We start from the raw sequence: 19,487 nt of genomic DNA on the forward strand, positions 1-19,487 counted from the left end.
TTGGTATTGTATGGGGCTCTTACGGCCAATTGTAATCAAACCCGGCATGGAGGATATTGTATTTTCGAGGAAGAAAATCATAGTTGCGGGACGTGTTTTGTGATATATCGATTGATCATTCTTTAAACCTATGGAAAAGGATCGATAAACAGGAATAGAATCTACGTTAAGGTGTTCGTTGCGAACACCTATTCGATTATCGATATTATTATTAAGTTTCTCTTTGCGAACACCTTAATAATAATATCGATAATCGAACTATCGATAATCGATATTTACGCCTCGCCCTGATGAATAGTACTCACTGGAAAAGTGCAATTCTAGGCAGAAATATCCGTTAGTGTTTATTCAGGTATTACTGCGAAAGTTGAAAAATGAAAACATTCTTATCACAACTGGGACTCCTTTTGTTTGTATTGGTCTCAAAGGACTAAACAGGGGAAAACGACGCGACGCAACCAATCAACGAGTGACACAGTTTTTCCGCGCTAAAAAGCTTGCGATGGGAATGTACGCTCCCTGCATGTACAAATAGTTTAGTTGTATGTTTTTCAATGAACCATATTGCTCCTGATATTAGAACTGAGCTCGGCAATTAGGAGTAAATTCAAAAAACGTTTTACCTTTTAAGAACAAATCTTTGAATAGTCATTATTGGCATTTGTATATAATGTACAAAAAGCTTAATCGTACATTTTTCTCTGATCATTTGGACTTATGTAATGGATTTCATGTTAAAGAAATGTGAATCATTAAATTTTATCACCTTGGACCGGTTCATTTACGTCATAGCTATGAGTAAAATTACTTAAATTGGACGAATTGTATTTTTCTTGAGAATTGCATTCCAAATTGGTGAGCATGAGGATGTGACATATAAAACGCTGTCCAATGTTACTTGAAAAGTACATGGTGAAGAGTAATTGAAGAATTTTACATTCAATCCGGCAGGTTATTTTTTAATTTTTAACTATTAAAACGAGTTATAGGAACGATCGTTGATGGATATTTTTGCCGAGGAATCACATTCTTCCTGTAGGAATAATTCATTTCTCCCTTGACGATAAAAATGCATCTAAAATGAGTTTTACTCACATTCGGTCCTAAGAACCTCATGAAAGGCCGACAACTGGTGAAGGAATAATCAGAGAACGGCACAGACATAACAACTCCGTATCTTTACATAGGTACCAGAGTCTCCTCTTTCTGCAAGAGATCATGGACGATTCAGTCATAAATCTCTGGCAACAATGTTTCGTCGCAGGCGAAACGCATATTGTCATGGGAACGGAGTTCCTCATGATATTACAATCGTTCCGTTGCTTTCGCTATGGGATTCCCTATACCTCTGCGACCTTGAGCGTTTCGCCCAGTCTCCGATTTTTGGTAGATTTTCCGATGTATCAAAAGCCGTTGTATTTTTTAGCCAATCATGTCTCTACGTCAAGTTGTGTTGATTTCTAAAATTCGCTTTCAGCGAGTTTTTTTCCACTTTGAGATGTCGTGTCTGACTGGTAAATCTGCGCAGAACCACGAAGTTCCGTTTTTAGGCAAATTCTTTTTTTTTGGAGGTTTTCATTGGCTATTTTTCGCCATCAGTTTTCTGTTCGTTGGTGCAAAAGATCGCCTACCTCGTTGCTCTTGAGAAGCCGCCATTATCCCACCTCAAATTTTAAACATAGATATAAAGAAATAATAACCATCGTACAAGGTGGACAATTGCTCTGGAGGACCCGTTACGGATATATGAGCCAAAATCAGAACTCGATTGATGGATTTAATCCATGAATACAGAAATATTGCCTCAGCTTACTGCCGCGATCGCAAATGCATGGTGTGATGAACCTTGTGACATATGACAGCATAGGTAAACAATGTCTCACAGAGTAATACGGTTAATCCGTTGTCTCTTAGGACGCCAGTGGCCGAACTGTTGAAATCTCAAGGACGTCTTTTGTGAAGCCCCGCTCAGCGTCCGAGATCACTTAACTGTTCTCTTTTTCTCCATTATCATCCGAGCGGTGAGATAGCTCAGTTAGCTACGCCACTGTTCTGATTCTGGGAGAGCGTCACTTTTTGTGCGAGCGGGGGTTCGAATCTCGTAGGGGACAGCTAATTTTTACTGGTTGTATTGAATGTTTTAGACCAATCATCTAACAATAATTAATACTTGGCAACTTAGGAAGCACATAGGTCCCTTACGATGCGTATTCGGGCATATGTGTAGAGTAAAAATATCATACGTAGGGTGTCCCAAAAGTACCGGGACTGGTTCTGTAACTTCAAAAGTAAGATAGATACAGACATGATTTTGGTCTCATTTTAAAGATCAACTCAATACCTATCGATTAAAACCAAGATCAGCTCAATCGAATAAAAATTGACCGAGTTATGACAATTTGAAATTAGTGAGGAAAGTTTACCCCTACGGTTTTTAGGAAGATTTTTCGCTTACCAGGATTCAAAAAGTAAATATTCGTATCCACTTTCCTCCGAATCTTCCATAACTTCCTTTTGCTTTTCAAAGTACCGTCCATCAAACCGGATGCACTTTTTCATGCGCTCTTGCCACTTATCCAACATTGTTTTCCTGAATTCTTCCTCTGGGATGGAGTTGAAAAAGTTTTGAATTGCATTCTGGATTTCGGTCTTCGATACGAATCTTCGTCCGTGAAGCTCCTTTTTAAGCGTAGGAAACATCCAAAAATCACATGGAGCCAAGTCAGGGCTATAAGGGGGATGAGGGATTGTTTCAACTCCATTTTTACTCATAAATTCACGTGTTAAGCTCGATGTGTGAGGCCGCGCATTGTCTTGATGGAGTATCCACGAAGCTTTCAAGTCCGACCGTTTCCGGGAAATGTGCATTATCAACTCCTTTAGTACTTTGCAATAATACGCACTGTCAACTGTTGTGTTTGATGGTACAAAATGTTGATAAATGACACCTCGAAAATAAAAAAACACAATAAGCATCACTTTATCGGCCGACTTTTCGATTTACGGCGATGAAGAATCTTCCTTAAAAACCGTAGGCGTAAACTTTCCTCGCTGATTTCAAATTGCCATAACTCGGTCAATTTTTATCCGATTGAGCTGATCTTGGTTTTAATCGATGGGTATTGAGTTGATCTTTAAAACGAGATCAAGATCATGTCTGTATCTATCTTACTTTCGAAGTTACAGAACAAGTTTTTTGGGATACCTTATGTATACTTTACGCCGAAAAAGCGAACCTGAAACTTAAATGCGTTAACTTCCTAAAACCATATATAATCCAACGAAAATAAATAATTGGTACATAACAGCTTTCTTGTATGCAAAGAAAATAATTAAAAATGTTAAAAAAGAGATGTCAACACAAAATTACATAGCCCCTTCAATTCAGAAGATACTACAAACGAACTGTACCTTAACATTTTCATATCCCAGAAGCTAACGTTCCCATGACGAATATTGCCATCGCTAGCGATTGCAAAATCCAACTTGTTTTGCCAATTAAAGTCTAACGAAGGGGGTTGCGTTTCCTGAAGATGAAAATACGCTTCGAGAGAAAATTACGTTCCGCTAAAAATCTCGATGAAAGGACCTTTTGAATTCTCACGTCACGGGAAGACTAGCATACAATGAACTGCATACTTCTGAAAAATGATCCTTTGTTCCGTCAATGAAAGGGAGAAAGTGAATCAGTTGACATTATTAGTGTAAAACATATTCAATAAATCTTTATTCAGTTTTTGAATTTTTTTAAATGAAATTTTACTATCGTAAATGTTACTCTAAACGTATCCAAAAAGGGATTCCTAAAAAAAATAATGATAAAAAAATTAAATTAGAAATTATAGTTTTGAAAGGTGTATTTTAAAATTCACGAATTTTCTTAAAAAATTTACCACTCAATACTTCTAAACTCTGAGAAAATTCAGCACAAAAGTTTGGTTAATACGGGAAGTAAAACAAAATGGGTACATTTGTTCCGAGAGTGATACCACAGGATTTTGTTAAAGTGTGAAAAACGCGACCTTTTTAAAATACAGAATTCCGCGAATTTACCGGAGGTGTGGAAGAAAAATATGACAATAAGATTGCGCTAAGTGTAAAAATTCACATCTAATCAAATATAAAGTTTGGCAACAACGTCGACACTGAATTTGAATGAAATGTCAATTTAAAGCAATCCTATGATTTCTGTGGGATTTCTTTTTAGCGCAATCCTTATGTTTCTATTTTAGCATGAGCCTGGTTTTTTTTTGGCGAATCCCCTCGGCGCAAGCCTGGTTCACTGAACTTCGAGGTTTCTCGGTCTCTTTACTGTTTTCTGCGCTAAAATCACCGCCAACTGTAGTCTGTACCATAATCAACACAAAATTCGCGTTTGTTTGTGTTTAACTTCCTATATTAACCAAAAGTAACACAAGAATACAAATATTTTTATCAGTGTAGGGTGAAATTCGAAACGAGGTGGAATGTTCCCTGGCACACACACCCTGAGCTGAGAAAAGACGTCGATAAATTCGAGTCTGGAACCGGACTTTCTGGCAAGTGACAGGAAAACCTCGGTGTCAAAATGGGTAGGAAACGGCGGAACGAAGGGAGGCAGACTTTCTCGACAGTCGATCTAGGGGGGAAGTGTCTCTGTTGAAGTTTCCGGGTTTGGCCGCGGAAGGGAGACGGGAGGGCAATAAACTTCGGAATCTCTTCTAGGAACGCCTGTTAATCAAGTCGCAAGTATCACCTGGGATGGAGTCAAATCTGAGGATGCCTCCGGGAGCGATTGGAAAGAGAAGAGCACCGAAGTGTTAAGATAGAACACCGTATGAACATTCGCATGTTGCCATATTTCTCCGGGTAAAATGTTCATTTTGGAGGAGATTCATGTACATGCTCCCATGGATTTTCAGATATTTTAGAGTGAAGTGAAAACAGAATTGTCCGAAATACTGGGAAAAATAATGAGTCAGTTAAGTCATTTTTTTATTGAGTCATTCGAAAGAAGTAAGTGACCGAAGCTTACAGTTTTTTTCCTAATTTTTGTTTGATGACTGCAAACGGGAGAAAAGTTTATTCGAAAGTGCCAAAAATTATGGTGGCCTAAAACGGCGTTTGAACTGCGCGCTCGTAGGTTTCGAACGTACACGTCACGATCAATATGGCGGCGGTTTAAAACTGCTTTAAAAAAATAAAACTTGAAAAATGAAGTAAATTATCGGATAAACAGCTCTAAGTAATACGATAAAAACGAAACTTCAAAAGAGGCAAACATTATCCCCGGCTTTTTCGAAGCATCAATATATACTCATAAAGCTCTTGTACGCCTCTTATAGCAACAGGTGGGGCATTTACCGAACTAAATCTGCATTACAAATGAATTCTTGGTTTTCCCCCTTTTTAAATCGCTCGTTTTATATTCACTCGTAAACTTCACCGATAGAGATGTGTGTATTTCATTGGCGCAGACGTCGTCTGTCGCAGCAAGGTTTTGAGAACAAGATGTTATTAATTTTAAACGTACCCAGAATACACCCCGTCAGTACCCATACCGAAATAAGTATCTATAATACAATGATGATAATTTTCAAAATGCTCCTTCACTTACTTTCTGTTTATCAGCAAGAGTTACCTGTTGCTAAAAGAAGTCAAAGATTACATACTTTGGGCACATTAGAAGATTTTCATGGAAAAACGATTGATTAATATATCTTCTTCCAGTTTTTTCTGATTTTCCATCGTCTTACAAAGAATTCTATGAAAATTTTGGAGAGGAAGACTGGTTTGATCTTTTTTGAAGAGAAAAAAACCATATCAAAAGTGTGTATCCCGAAAATACTATAATCAGTGAACGTTTGAATTTTTTCACACTTAAAACAGTTATGAAAAAAATTCAATTTTTTACCAGACAAACTGCCATTTCTGAAAACTACTGTTTACCTGCATGTTTTAAAATGGATGTTTATGGGAGGAAAACAGGCATGTCAAAATATGACTAATCTATCATGACGGGCTGAGGAAAAGGGACATAAAACATTTAGACGGAGACAATATTCAAAGGCTAGAATATTTATTTTTGAGGGTAGAAATGAACTGTTTCCTCTGAAAGTTCAGATAATTCGGATAAATTACAAATAAAAAATTCTCTGAGAAATCGGAACGAAATATTCAAATGTTATTCTGTAAATCCGCATTTTATCAAAGGAAATTTGACCACGTGTAAACGCTCATGCGGTGTAATTCCTTTACTCGGCTCAGTATTGAATGCAATCGCATGTGTGTATTTAGAGGAAAAAAGTAATTATTGATGCCCGTCTTTCAAAAGTTCTTGATCCAATTAAAAAAGTATTATCTTTCAAGAAAATATACGTTTTATACATGAAATAATGCAAGATTATCCACCTACAGTTTTTTCACTCTAGAACGACCGACCTTCATGTTTAGAACAAACAACTGTCTTGAAATATATTTCTTGAGAGGGTTAAAAGCTAATAAAACGCCCCACCAACATTGCTGAAACATGTTGAGCTACATACGTTTTGAGGCATTATACGGACCTCCGCAACCCGGTGGAAAATTTGCGACGTCCGAGAAATATATGTACTCCAAAAACGGAGCACTATCTTTGTTCAAACAGAAACTTAAAAGAAGAGAACAATAAAAAGAAGAGCATATAAGACGAATGAAGTCTTTTCCCCGTGTTTACTCCATCGTCGTTTCCTCCGTAGAGTTGCGCGACCGTGCAGAAAAATTTGAAAACCCACCGAATATTCTTCAACAGGAACTTTTTAGACATATTGTGAACGCTGAATAAGAAAATTCACGTTTTATAAACTCGTCGGTACGCACGCACCGCTCATTCTCAGTGGCGATTCTCGAAAATTGACAATCTTGTTTTTCCACCGTTTAAATGTATGTAAAACAATTGATTCCTGGTGAGGCAGGTTGCCTTGCCTGAAATCGATATTTTTAATGGATGTAAATGGAGAAAAGCAGTGCTGGCAATTTGCAAAATTGCCACTCAAATTGCCACTGCTCTATTGAGATCATGAGGTGCGCTTTTACGTTTCATTTCAAAGTTATGAGTTGAAAAACGCTGGCTCCGCGAGTTTAAATATTAGAGCCAAACACAGAACGGAGCAGCGCGCGGCGTGCTGCCAGTGCGACACGCGCACTAGCGCCTACAAACCTAACAGAGATACTTCACGCATTGCGCAATGCGTGAAGTATCCCTGTTAGGTTTGTAGGCGCCAGTGCGCGTGCCGCACTGGCAGCACGCCGCGCGCTGCAGCGCTGCTCCGTTCTGTGTTTGTTCATCAAAAAAGTGTGATTCTTTATTTCACTCAAATTGTGCTTTTGGGTCTGAAATCTTCAGCAAAAGTCCTGTTTCAAACCAAAAAATATAACATTTTCAGAACAATGTAGAGAGTAGCGATACAACATCGAATAAGTATTGATACACAGTGCATTAAAGGAGGGGCGCTAATGCAATACTCTTAGGAGAATCATTTTTTCAGGACGATGGTCATGCGCCTGAGAGATGTCAATGCTTAAAAAAATATTGGTGAGTGCTTTGCACTTTGACGAAAATTGTTTTCAAAAAGGGTTGAATTTCAAATGAGAAAATGATGATACCACCTTCTACTCCTGTGAAAAGCGCATTTGCATTGGAAAAACGTCTTTCTTTTTTATGAGATTTGTTTTCTGAATAGAAATGCTTGCAATTTCTTTTCTTGGTCTAGTGTTCGCCTAGCTTTGTTTCCCGCCGAAATGTGTGACGCGGAAGCGACACACATCGATGACGTCAATGAAGATTAATGATGTCGAGCATGTCCTCTATTCACTTCGCGTTTTAATTCCGAATATTTTCTTTATTTCAATTATTCCCCGCTGTTTCTCCACATAATAGTCATCATGGTGCAATATTCCTGCGTCTCAAAAGAACCTTCACCGGAAAAAGTCACTTGGATGTAGAAGCCAGACTCTTAATAACATTGACAAGAAAAAATACTCTTGATTCAATCCAGTTTTTCCTTGAATCTAAGAGCCAAGCGTCTTGATTTAGACGGATTTCCTTTTGATTCAAGCAAAATTAAAGTCCGATTGAATCAAGAGTATTTTTTCCTGTCAATGTTGTTAAGAGTCTGGACTCTAGATCCAAGCGACTTTTTTTCCAGTTGGCGTAATAATTTTTTGCATAATTTTCATCCTTTCCCTCATCCTCAAGTCTTTAGATTCCTTTTTGTCGTCGAATAATTTTGTTGAAATCATCCCCAGTGAAATGAATAACATTTTTTCCGGTGTCTTGTAAGTGTAGTTCGGTGTCGTTAGGAAGGGTAATATTTTATCACTCTTCTGACACGACGGGCCGAGGCGGTACATCACACAGTTAAAAAAAAAATACACAAGCTTAAGTTTATACGGGAACTGGGTCAAATGATTTCACAAGCCTTGTGTCAGCGTAAAAACTCGCACACATCCCCGAGTATATACTTGAACAGATTTGTGTTAAAATAGTCCATACTTTGATATTCATACACATCATTGTAAATGTTTTTTAAACAATTTTTTCCACAATTTTTACTCGTGTTCCAGAAAAAAAAACCCAACCCTGTGAATAAACACACAAAAACACCGAAGTTTATTCCTAGTATTGTGTTTTTAGAAATAGTCATTGAGTTTGAATAAACTCGGAAGTTGTCGATTTATTCCTAAACTCAAGAGAAAAAAAATACAAAATTTGAGTATAAACGCTGATCATTTGTGTAAATTCAAGCGAGTTTTTTTTTTCAGAAATATGCAAGGCTTGTGTAAATATTTGACCCAGTTCCCATATATACTTAAACTTTAGTTTTTTTTTTCACATCGTTGTGCAAATTCCACTGAGCACAATGGAAGAAGTTAGTGTCCCTCCAACAGTTATCAAAGAATTTCAAACATCACAAATTCGTATCATACTCATAAAAAAATCAAACAAGTTAGACTATAGAAACAAATCTTTGGATAGAAGATAGCACTACAATAGTAAAGGCGTTCTATATCTATCGAATGTTCAAGTGTTCAGGAAGCAATTAAATAAATATTCACCATAATCTTGAGATTTATTTATTCAACAGTGCATACATAGATGCCGCCAAATGACGGCTATGATGCATGTCAAAAAGCAGGCTGTGTTAAAAGATTAAGAAGAACAATCACCTATAAGAACTCTTTTGAATCTTATGCATTTCCTACTAAACAGAACGTTTTCAATTGATAGAAAATTGCTACTAAGTTACCTTCCCGAGGTAGATCCTTAAAATCATTAGGAAGAGAATTATACATCTGTACACAGATAAAACGTGTCCGAAAAATGTCTAGGTTCCGTCCGGATGTACGCTTCTCCAAACTCGACAGTGTTGCCATGTGGCTACACTGTTAGAAATTTTAGAAGATTCCGGGGTGAGAATCACTCTTACTTCGCCTCTATTTTGCCCATGGAAAAATCGAGTGAAAATACGAACGAGTGACCGACGGCGCGGAGGGAACAACACTCCTGAACTCGGCGTGTAATGCACCCCGACCACAGGGTGCTAATCACCACACAAAGGAGTGATTTCAGGAGAGGTGAGGGGAGGCTCGAGGAAGGGGCAATATGCTGCTACAAGAATTCACGCGACGCTACCGCGCAGGGTTTCAAAATTTCACGAAATCACGCCGATAGCGCTATCTGTCAATTAATGACTGAACTACTTTCTACGACATACTCAGCGCACGCTGTCAAATAGACATGGAAGTTCTTGCCATGAACATTAGTTACGGTTCTACAAGTTTATCACAATTGAAATTCGGATTACCTTAGTAATGACATTATTAACCATTTACCTTAGATCCTGCGACGATTTGTAGCGTAAAATTCCGAGCGCTCCCGTGTGGATTTGGACCCGAGCCGCGTTGGTGATAGTCCAGTGCTCTGCCACTGAGCCTCGAGGGTCGGATGGTTGATAAGGCTGAAATCACGCCTCTTATTCTCATGGGTCGCGTTTGTGCAGTAGTGCGCGCAATGGCGCACTCTCTGCTCGGGGTGAAAATCACTCCAGGTAAAAGTGGGGAGTTAACAACTGATTCGCTGTAGCGACATTGTCTCGCTATCGCGGCAATTCACTTTCATGGAGAGTTCCGAACTCCTCGACGGAGTGATTTTCACTGCGCACCTCAGGTCACTCCGCATTTCACTCCGGGTTTCCCGAAAGATTTTTAACAGTGTATGCTAGTTGTTCATTCGTCTTTCCATTCGTAATCACTATAAATCACTAAGTATAAGGCAGCGGAGCCTTTTCGTAACGATGCTATCGTTCAAACACAATAAGTATATCACGCAATGGAATGCTTAATACGTTAAAAATATACAACGGAAGAACACTCGACCTGGGTTGCACAATTCACTTGGTGACTTGACGTGGGTCTCGCGGATCGCGCACGCTCTAACTGAGGATCATGGGTATCTGCGTTGCGAGACGGGGACTTACTGCGCATGCGTGAACCAAAATATATACACAACCACTGTGTTTTTACACACGAACAATGAGCATTAACACACAGAGCTGTTAATTTGTGCACAAACTCGTGCACTTTCATATATTTGTAGTGTGTTTCTTTACATCATTTCAGAACTTAATCATACTAGTAGAGTATTTTTTCTCCCAATTGGTTAATTTATTTTAACACACAGAGGTTCTGGTGCCCAACCGTTTTGAGTTTTTTTCTCGAGATTGCCTGTGTTTTATTTCTCTTTGCACCATGATGTTTTAGTCTACGAGTGTGCAAAACAACACCGACGTAAGAATATTTTCTTAGGACCGTAAAAACATTCTCTCTCGTTAATGAAAAGAAACACAGAGTCGTGATATTATTGTGCATCTTTTCTTAAGAGCTCAGAATATGTTGCAAGTGTTGTGTTTTTATTTTGAAAACACAAAGTTCTACGATTTCACTCAGTCAGAAGAGCCCTTGAGTAATTTTTGTAAGCATTTTTTTGTTATTTGTGTTTATTCATCGAGATTGTGCACTTTTTCTCCACCTCGAGTATTTTTACTCCAAGATTTTCAGAAGAAGTACACTGAAATTTCTAAAAACAACTACACAATAATACACAAGTCCATTTTTTTTTAACTGTGCACGATGAATGCTTGCGCACATATTTCGCACCGACAGTATTTGCTTTTAATTAACGCAAATATCTTTTTCGCACAGATTAAACCAATAACGCGCGTGACGAACGCAAAACGCACTATTTGGCAAGGATGTAAAGTGCGGAAGTTTAGATGAAGTAGAAGCTACGTTGAAGGCCTATATGAAATAAAGTGAGAAAATGAGTAATCAGTAAAACGAGAAATATTTTGAAAGAATTAGATGATATAAATAATTGAAAATAAGAATTAAAATATTTCGATACCTTTTTCTATGCCCATTTATTTTTCCAATTTATTCAACATATTTTCTTTTTTACCCCCTTTACTCTCTCCTTTACTTAATTTACTCACTTATTTATTTGGCTTTCGATTTGCGCTCGCTATTCCATCTAAAGTGTCGTTTGGTACAACGTTGCCGAGTAAAAAATCGTGCACAACCGTTTCGGTTTAATTGATGCACACACGATAGTCGCGATAATCCTGCTTAAATGCTATCAGTACAAAAAATAAGCGCAAAAGGTAATGCAGCCAGTTTGCGGCTGGAATTGCGCCAAAATTTAAAGGTTACGCTTTAATTAAATCACTTCATCTCGTTTTGTTGAATATGGATTCTCTCGTAATGAAGCGTTGCATTTTGTACCATGGTTTTAGGGGTTTTAACCTTGAATATGATTTGAACAATCATTTCATACCTCACTGTGGCAATTAATTGTAGAGTTCCCTGTTTAGCGGGCTGGACGGGCAAGCGTGCTTTCGGAAATTCTGTTTGAAAAAAGGGGAAATCTCGTTAAAAGCTTTCCGTGTAAAAACAAATTAAGAACTTGGAGGATGAGGCGGAGGCGTTGCACGGTGGAGTTAATGCAACTGGACTGCTTTAGCCATAGCAATTTGCGAAATTGCATGAGAAAGTAACACGCTCACTGATCAAAAATGGCTGACGAAGAAACTCGCGGTTGCCACAGCTGGGATAGCTCTTAGGAATTCTTTTGCGGTTTGACGCAATTGGTTGAGTTTTAGCGTGTGGATTTGGTTTAAAGCACTCAGGGACAATTTATATCGAACGGCTGTCTTTCCCAGCAGTAACGTGGCGTGCTTTGCGATGTATCGATTGTTATGCTGTTTAAACCTATGGAAAAGGATCGATAATCAGGGTGTTCGCAGCGAACACCTTACTAATCGATTCTTTACCATAGGTTTAAATGGCAGAACAATCGATATATCGCAAAGCACGCCACGCCACTGTTCCCCAGCCTAAAGTGTAAAAGCTACCTCCGGAAGTCAACGCTCAAATTCGTTTCTAAAAATGGTCATGATGGTTAGTGAAACATATGTACGTATTCCTATCAAACGGAACTGTGCATTAAGACATGAGCCCTGAGATCCACAAAAATACAAGCATACCAGGGCTCACGTCATTATGCACATAGTTCCGTTTGACAGAAATGTGTCCATATGGTACTGTTAACGCCGAAATGTTATCAACGTGGTGTCCAATTGGTCAAATTTTCCAACAGTATGACCAACACGTTATCAGCAGGAATTCAATGGGACCAAGTCATCACCATGTCAATTCATACCATGTCGATACTATTTTGATGCCATGTTTGCGGCAAAATGGCACTATTTTTACTATCAAGAACATGACATCAACAAGGTACCATAATGATCGTCTTTCGCGGGAATTTTTTAAAAAAAATTTAGGAGCGACAAATTTGAAACGCTGCATTTGAGATACACAGTTTGATGATTTCCGTTATCGGTATTTGCCTCCCTAATGAAATGATATAATTTGCCCAGCTTAGTAGAAAAATACCAAGCCTCAACTTTCGTCAAATTTGAGTGGACAATTTAATTTTTTACGATAGAACGTATGTGCGGATTCTTTTGAAAATTTTAGGGAATTTGCTTCGTGCTGTGCAGAAAATTCTCTGACATTTGCACGAAAATTCGCACAACCATCTTCACGTGTAAAAAAATAAATTGCTCCGTTAAATTTGGCAACATCTGACGTGGCTTGGTTCTTTTCTGCTGAAAGCGGTCCAGTTCAGGAACAACAGTAAATGGGACCTTTAAAATGGCTGGTCAACTGGATATTAAAAAGTTCTCGCATTATTCCCTCTCGACTCTCACGACAGCGTTTTTCATCACTGAAAAAAAAATATTGGTAGAATTTGTCAGAGGAATGGTTACCTGTAGCAGTATATAGTAACGTTTACCTTTTTTCGAGCAGAAGCGACTCTAAATTGACGCAGTGTAAAATACAGCGAGAAGGAATGTTAAATTCTACCCATCTTTTTTCAGTGGCATCTAAACGCTTCGAATCGGCAACACTGCTGCAGCGACACACCGTGCGATAATTCCACCGGACTTCCTGAAATATTTATCCACTCTCTCGACTTATATTTAATTTAGGTTTCGTTTATTGGTTTATATGGTACACGACAAAAATGCAGCTTTGTTACTTGGCTGGCGCGCCATTATCTGGCGCTAAGTTGCATCCCCATCAAGGCTGCGCTTTTGTCGGCGTAAAGTTCATACCCCTCCCTCTGTCCCCCTCCAACCCTCATCTCCCTCCGACTAGCCCTCGGGCCGACCGCTTCGTCACATCTATTGTTCTCGATTTTTTTCTTTTTTAGCCACCACCATGGGAAAAAGCTTCCGAACTATTAGATTTGTTTTTCGCACCGATGGCTTTTGCAGCTGGATTCGTTGAGACGACCCCACGGCTCGAACTAATGGCGCCTTCATTTTTTGCACATGCAACACAAACATCCGTCGAGCAAGTATAGTTGCATTCAAACATTGATTTTCCATCAACGCGGAACACCGCACCGTGGAACATTTCTGTAGGAGAGGTCGAACATGAAATAAATATCAGATATTGACGTTTATTTCGTCAGATTCAGAATTGCAATGGGGTGTTTCTTGCAGAAAAGTTCACGAGAAAACCAATGGAACCCTATTTGAATATTCACGTTTTGTATAAATTTAAACATCATTAAGTTTTGAAGTTTTTTTTACAAAATCTCCAACTTCTTTTTTCGACGTGCCGCACCGTGCGTCGGTTCTATTTTCCCAACTAGCGCAGAGGACGTACTCATTCTCATCCGACATTCGAGCACCGATTCACGAACTTCGAGTCAACGTGACTCATAATTGGACTTATTTTGCTGAAAGGAGCTACGTACAAATGAGTAGAATTAAGAAGAGATTATGTGCATAGGGTTTGCATGTTTCATACTTCCTTTTGATTTCTATCATTCGCAAATAGTTTCGTTTAGCATTAATAAGATGAATTGGGCGGCTGGAGGGAGAAGTTGAAGAGCCTTTCCCAACGCGTTTGTTATGAATCGACGGGCCCTGGAGAGGCATTCTGTCGTGCTAGGGAAAAACGGCACACCCACACGCGAATGTTGCCAAATTTCCTTCGATAAAATACGGGAAACTGGTGAAAATTTTTGCCGTGTCACCGAAGAAAGCAGTGACGACTGAATTTTTGAAATTCAGTTTTCTTTCAAATTTCAAAATTCTTACTTCAATTAGAATAGAATAGAATTTTAGAATAGAATAGTATTTTATTTTACCCAAAATAACGGGTTTATAAAAAGAGGTTCTTGACAATTATATATTGTTCATTAAAAAAAAAAACAAAAACAAAAGCATCATAAGCCAGGTATAAAAGTATAAAAGTGTAAAAGTGTAAAAATATAGGGTCTACTCGTCTACTCTTTCTACTCGTTTAGGATAAAAGATCTAATTTTCATTGCTGATGACAAAAACATATATAGTGCAGAAATGTGCTTAATTTTTGCTGATTTTTTTAGGATTAACATTGAACTTGGTAAATTTTTAAAATAGAAGTTCCTAACGCTAGTGTACATTGGACACTCAAAGAGGATATGTTCTAGTTTTTCCAGACGGCATAGATTGCAGATAGGGCACTGTTCTATTCTATTCTACTTCAATTAAGTAAAAGATTCCGTTGAAATAGCAAAATTTGCCCTGTTTGTAAAATACGTAGGTTATTGAACGGCAATAATTGCCCGGAAATTGATGTCATTTTTGACCGGATATAGAAAGAACTCCACGGAGCGCTGTCCTTATTGCTATCCTGTGCTAAATGCTACCTCTTTTCTGCTAACGTCTACCCTTCAAATTCACGTTTTATTTGTTACAAACGTAACCGAACAAGCATACAAAAGATGAAGTAGAAGAGTGTCTTGTCCACGATGAAATACAAAATTCCCTTTTATATCTAATTGTTGAAGTTTTGGGACCTTTACCAACTAGCATGATTAATGATATTTTTGACGATTATTGCAAAAAAGGTCGGGTTTATTCTCCAAAATTTCCGTTTAAATAGTTGTAGGCCGACTTGCTCAAAACTTTGTTTGACTTCGAGGAAAAGTGGACGAAATTATACGAAGTCTGTTATATTCCATCAGACGTTACCTGATTTCCTCTTATGCTCTACTTTTCATACAGAAAACTATGCAACGCCGAAATTTGGAATTTCGTCAATTTATTTTACATAATCGAGGGTAAATTTATAGAAAATTTGACGGCGTTAATTAGTAATTTATCTATTTAAAAAAATAATACACGAGAGCAAATGAGGCAACGTTAAATTGATTGAGGCTGATTCCGAAAAAATCCGTCCAACATTCATAATTTTCATATAGAAACAATTTTTCATTTTTCATCGGAGAAATTTGGCAACATTTGAAAGCTCATACGGCGTTTTCCTCAGCCCGGGAGAATTAGCATACGAACCGTTGGCGGAGAGCAACGGGACGAAAACGCGGCGAGAGGAGGCGTACGGTGATGAGCGCCATAAATTCTATCGGTTCTATTCAACGTGCTTAGAATTCTATTTCTCCCGGCAGACTTTGTAAGTTTTGCACGAAGATGGAATCAACCCGGAATTGAGTACCGGGCCCACCCTTACAATCGCGAATATGAGCCTATCGACGCATGCAAAGAGTCAGAGCTATTTATAACTTCTGCCTCCGTGAGTTCTAGTCCTCCGAGAGGAATCCGAGAACGAACGCATGAAAAACAAAAACGAAAATTAGGGACGGTTCAAGTATTACGTAACGCACTTAGGGGAGGAAGGGGATCAAGCCCAGCGTTACGTAATGAATTCGAGCGGGGGGAGGGGGGGCTTTGAAAAAACGTGCCAAAAATTGAAAATTTCGCCCTTCCCGAAAAATCTTTTCTGCGTGGGACCTGCTCATGTTGATTTTTTTAAAGAAACACTCAAAGCATTACCTTGCGAGTGATTTTTTTGGAATGAAGGAGAAAAATTGACGGAAAATATCAATGGAAACTTTTTATTTTTCCCTTAAAAAATGGAAACTTGGGGGGACATGCAACGTTGCAATCTGAGCTACGCATGTTTTGACTTTATACCTTGTCCACAGAAGCGCATTCCGCGGAAATTTGAGTGTACTTGTTCCAGGAACATATTAGAGATTAGCTATAACTTGTTCCTCGAACCTCCATAGTTCGTGGAATAATTCGCCCAAATTGCGCTCATCGGGACAAGGTTTTAACAAACCAGAACGTAGAACTTTTGAAAACAGTCAGGTTGTTGGTTACGTAATCCGTATGCTCGACAGCATTACAACACTAAAAAAATTCAGCCACGTAGGTCGTACTGACGGGTTATATAGACTTGGCCTTTGCGTCCGCGTTCCGGGCTCAGACGCCGAAAGTTCCGGGTGTAGCACCCGGAGCAGAAGAAGCTGCGGATCCAGCACCCGAAACTTTCGGTTCTTGAGCCGGAACGGACGGTATGTCTACATAGCCCGTAACTTTCTTTTCAGTATACCCTGCATCAAGCTTCACGAGAATATCACACAGTATTTATTGTTTCTTATACGCGACGACTTGGAGCTCTATAATGTCGGTGAGGAGTATAATACGAGAGAAGACATCGTCACATTCTGGCCAAAGTATCACAAGCGTCATGTAAAATTTCAAAATCTCCACTGCCATTTTACTTTTTTACAGAGAAATTGTTGGTTGAATCTGCTTGAAAATGCAAAATTTTCGTACAGCCTCGTTCAACAATTCCTCTGTACAAAAACGAAATGTCGGCGGACATTTTTAAACGTCGCACGACGCTTTTGATAATTTGGCCGGAAGGTGACGACATCGATTTCAGGGCATCATGGAAGATCTAATAGAATAAAACCAAAGAAAAGAACTCACCGTTGTCGTTGTACTGATGGTGCTCGACCGATGCTGCTGCCCTCTGCCGGTGGCGGCGGGCGTCGAGGAGGTCGACACGGGGACCGTCGTCCCAGCGATCTTGGACTCCGGCGGGCCGCCTCCATTCTTTACACTGATCTCCAGGTAGCAATGGTTCGTCTCCAGGTGCGACTGCGCGCGCCGCTCCTCGAGCACGATCTTCCGGGCCGCCCGGAAGATTTTATAGTACACAATTATCATAACAGTCAACGGGATATAAAAGGACCCTAGCGTGGCGTAGATCTGGTAGCCGAAGTTCTGACACACGACGCAATGCACGATGCCGTCCCCGTCCACGTCCCCGAACTCGTTGCCGAGGATGAGGACGGGGGGCAAGCTGATGCAGGCGGCAGCGAGCCAGACGAGCGTCACGCAGAGCATCATGCGCCGGGGAGTCCGCTTCACGCCGTACTCGAGGGGCTTCGTGATGGCGTAGTAGCGATCGACGGAGATCATGCAGAGGTTGAGGATGGAGGCGGCGCAGGAGAGGACGTCGAAGGAGACCCAGAGGTCGCAGAGGAGCGGGCCGAAGATCCACTGCCCGAAGATCTCGTAGAGGAGCGCCATGGGCATGACGAGGATGGCGACGCAGAGGTCGGAGACGGCGAGCGAGACGAGGAGGTAGTTGCACGGGCGGCGGAGCTTGCGGACGAGGCAGACGGCGATGCAGACGAGGATGTTGCCGACGATGGTGACGACGATGATCATGAAGAGGACGAGCCCGATGACGATGGCCTCGACGGCCGAGTGGTTGTGCGAGTTGATGAGCCCGGTCTTGGAGGTGAGGTTGTTGCGGATCGTCGAGGTGACGGTCGTCGAGAACGGGAGGCCGGTCGCGTTCGTCGCGATGAGACTGATGCTAATGCTGGGTCCGGGTGTCGCGAGTATGGTGCCGTTGCCGAGCTCCATACGAGCGCGTTAGGCGGGCGGGGGCGGGGGCGGGGCGTGGCCGTGGGCGGAGCCTAGGCCGTGGGCGTGGCCGTGGGTGGGGCCGCGGGCGTGGCTACGTCTCATCACTGCAAGCCACCAGCCCGTTCCGCCTGCGCCGGCGCCGGAGAGAGCGGGCGCCCCTGCAGTTCATCCCGGCTCGAGTCGGAGTTGCCGGCTTTTTTCCGTTTCATACTAGGCGTGGTCTGGAATCGGCCCGCCCCGCCCGAGGATCATAGACTGGTGTTTCCTGATTACAGAGCTCTGAAACAGAAAAAATAGAACAGGACTAAGAAATAAGTTAAGGAACATATAAACCAGTGAGTATAGACCAAGTTCAGGAGTGAGGAGTTAAGACATAAGAATCGAGTTGCAGTACAGTAAATGAGATCAGATTTCGATATCAGCATTTTGAAGTTCTTGTGAGTGATTGGTATCACTAGCCGAGTGAAAGTACAGTATCAATAAATGACGTCACATTCTGATACCACCATTGCGACATTCTTGGCGACAATTGGTATCACGCGTCTAATGAAGGCGCAACATCGTGAAATGAAGTCAGATTCTGATACAACCATTACGATATTTTTGTCAGCAATTGGTATCACGCGCCAAATGAAGGCGCATCATTGTGAAATGAAATCTACTTCTGATACAACCATTACGACACTCGTGTCAGCAATTGGTATTACGCGCCGAATGAAGGCGCAGCATCATGAAATGAAGTCAGCGCGGGTCTCCAGAACACCGCTTCCCTCTGCTATGCCGGCGCAGTTCGTTAAGACGACCGAGTTCGCGGGAAACGGGGGAATCAATTAAGAATGAGCCGGCTGCATTTTCTGGAACCGCTTAATCACCACCGGAGACACCCTCACCCCTCCAGCGACCAAAAGCCTCAAATCAGAATCCACCCCCTCCGTCGTTTCGTTATTAATAGCGGTCCACGCCTCTCACTTTCAGCTTTCATTAACCTCCCCCTCCCCACCCCTCCTCATCCCTCCCCTCCCCGCGACGGTTCTCTCGCCCCTTCCCCACCTATCACAACTATTACCCTAATAGCCTCTCGAGGAATGGGGTATTCAGGAACGCTGTCAGGTAGTAAAGCAACAATTGTCGACTTGGGAAGATTCTGCGAAACAGCACGCA

At 40.7% G+C, this 19,487-nt stretch overlaps 1 protein-coding gene across 1 annotated transcript in view; it reads right to left on the reverse strand.

The window, feature by feature from the left end:
• LOC109038784 (5-hydroxytryptamine receptor 1) overlaps positions 1-19,487 on the reverse strand; it is a 535,893-nt gene that overhangs the window by 85,548 nt on the left and 430,858 nt on the right. Inside the window, exon 2 of the mRNA XM_019053972.2 lies at positions 17,376-18,605. Coding sequence (XP_018909517.1) covers positions 17,376-18,323 — 948 coding nt within the window. The 5' untranslated portion in view covers positions 18,324-18,605. The remainder of the gene's footprint in view (positions 1-17,375; positions 18,606-19,487) is intronic.

This window comes from Bemisia tabaci, chromosome 8 (genome assembly GCF_918797505.1).
Source record: "Bemisia tabaci chromosome 8, PGI_BMITA_v3".
In the NCBI taxonomy this organism is placed as follows: Eukaryota; Metazoa; Arthropoda; class Insecta; order Hemiptera; family Aleyrodidae; genus Bemisia; species Bemisia tabaci.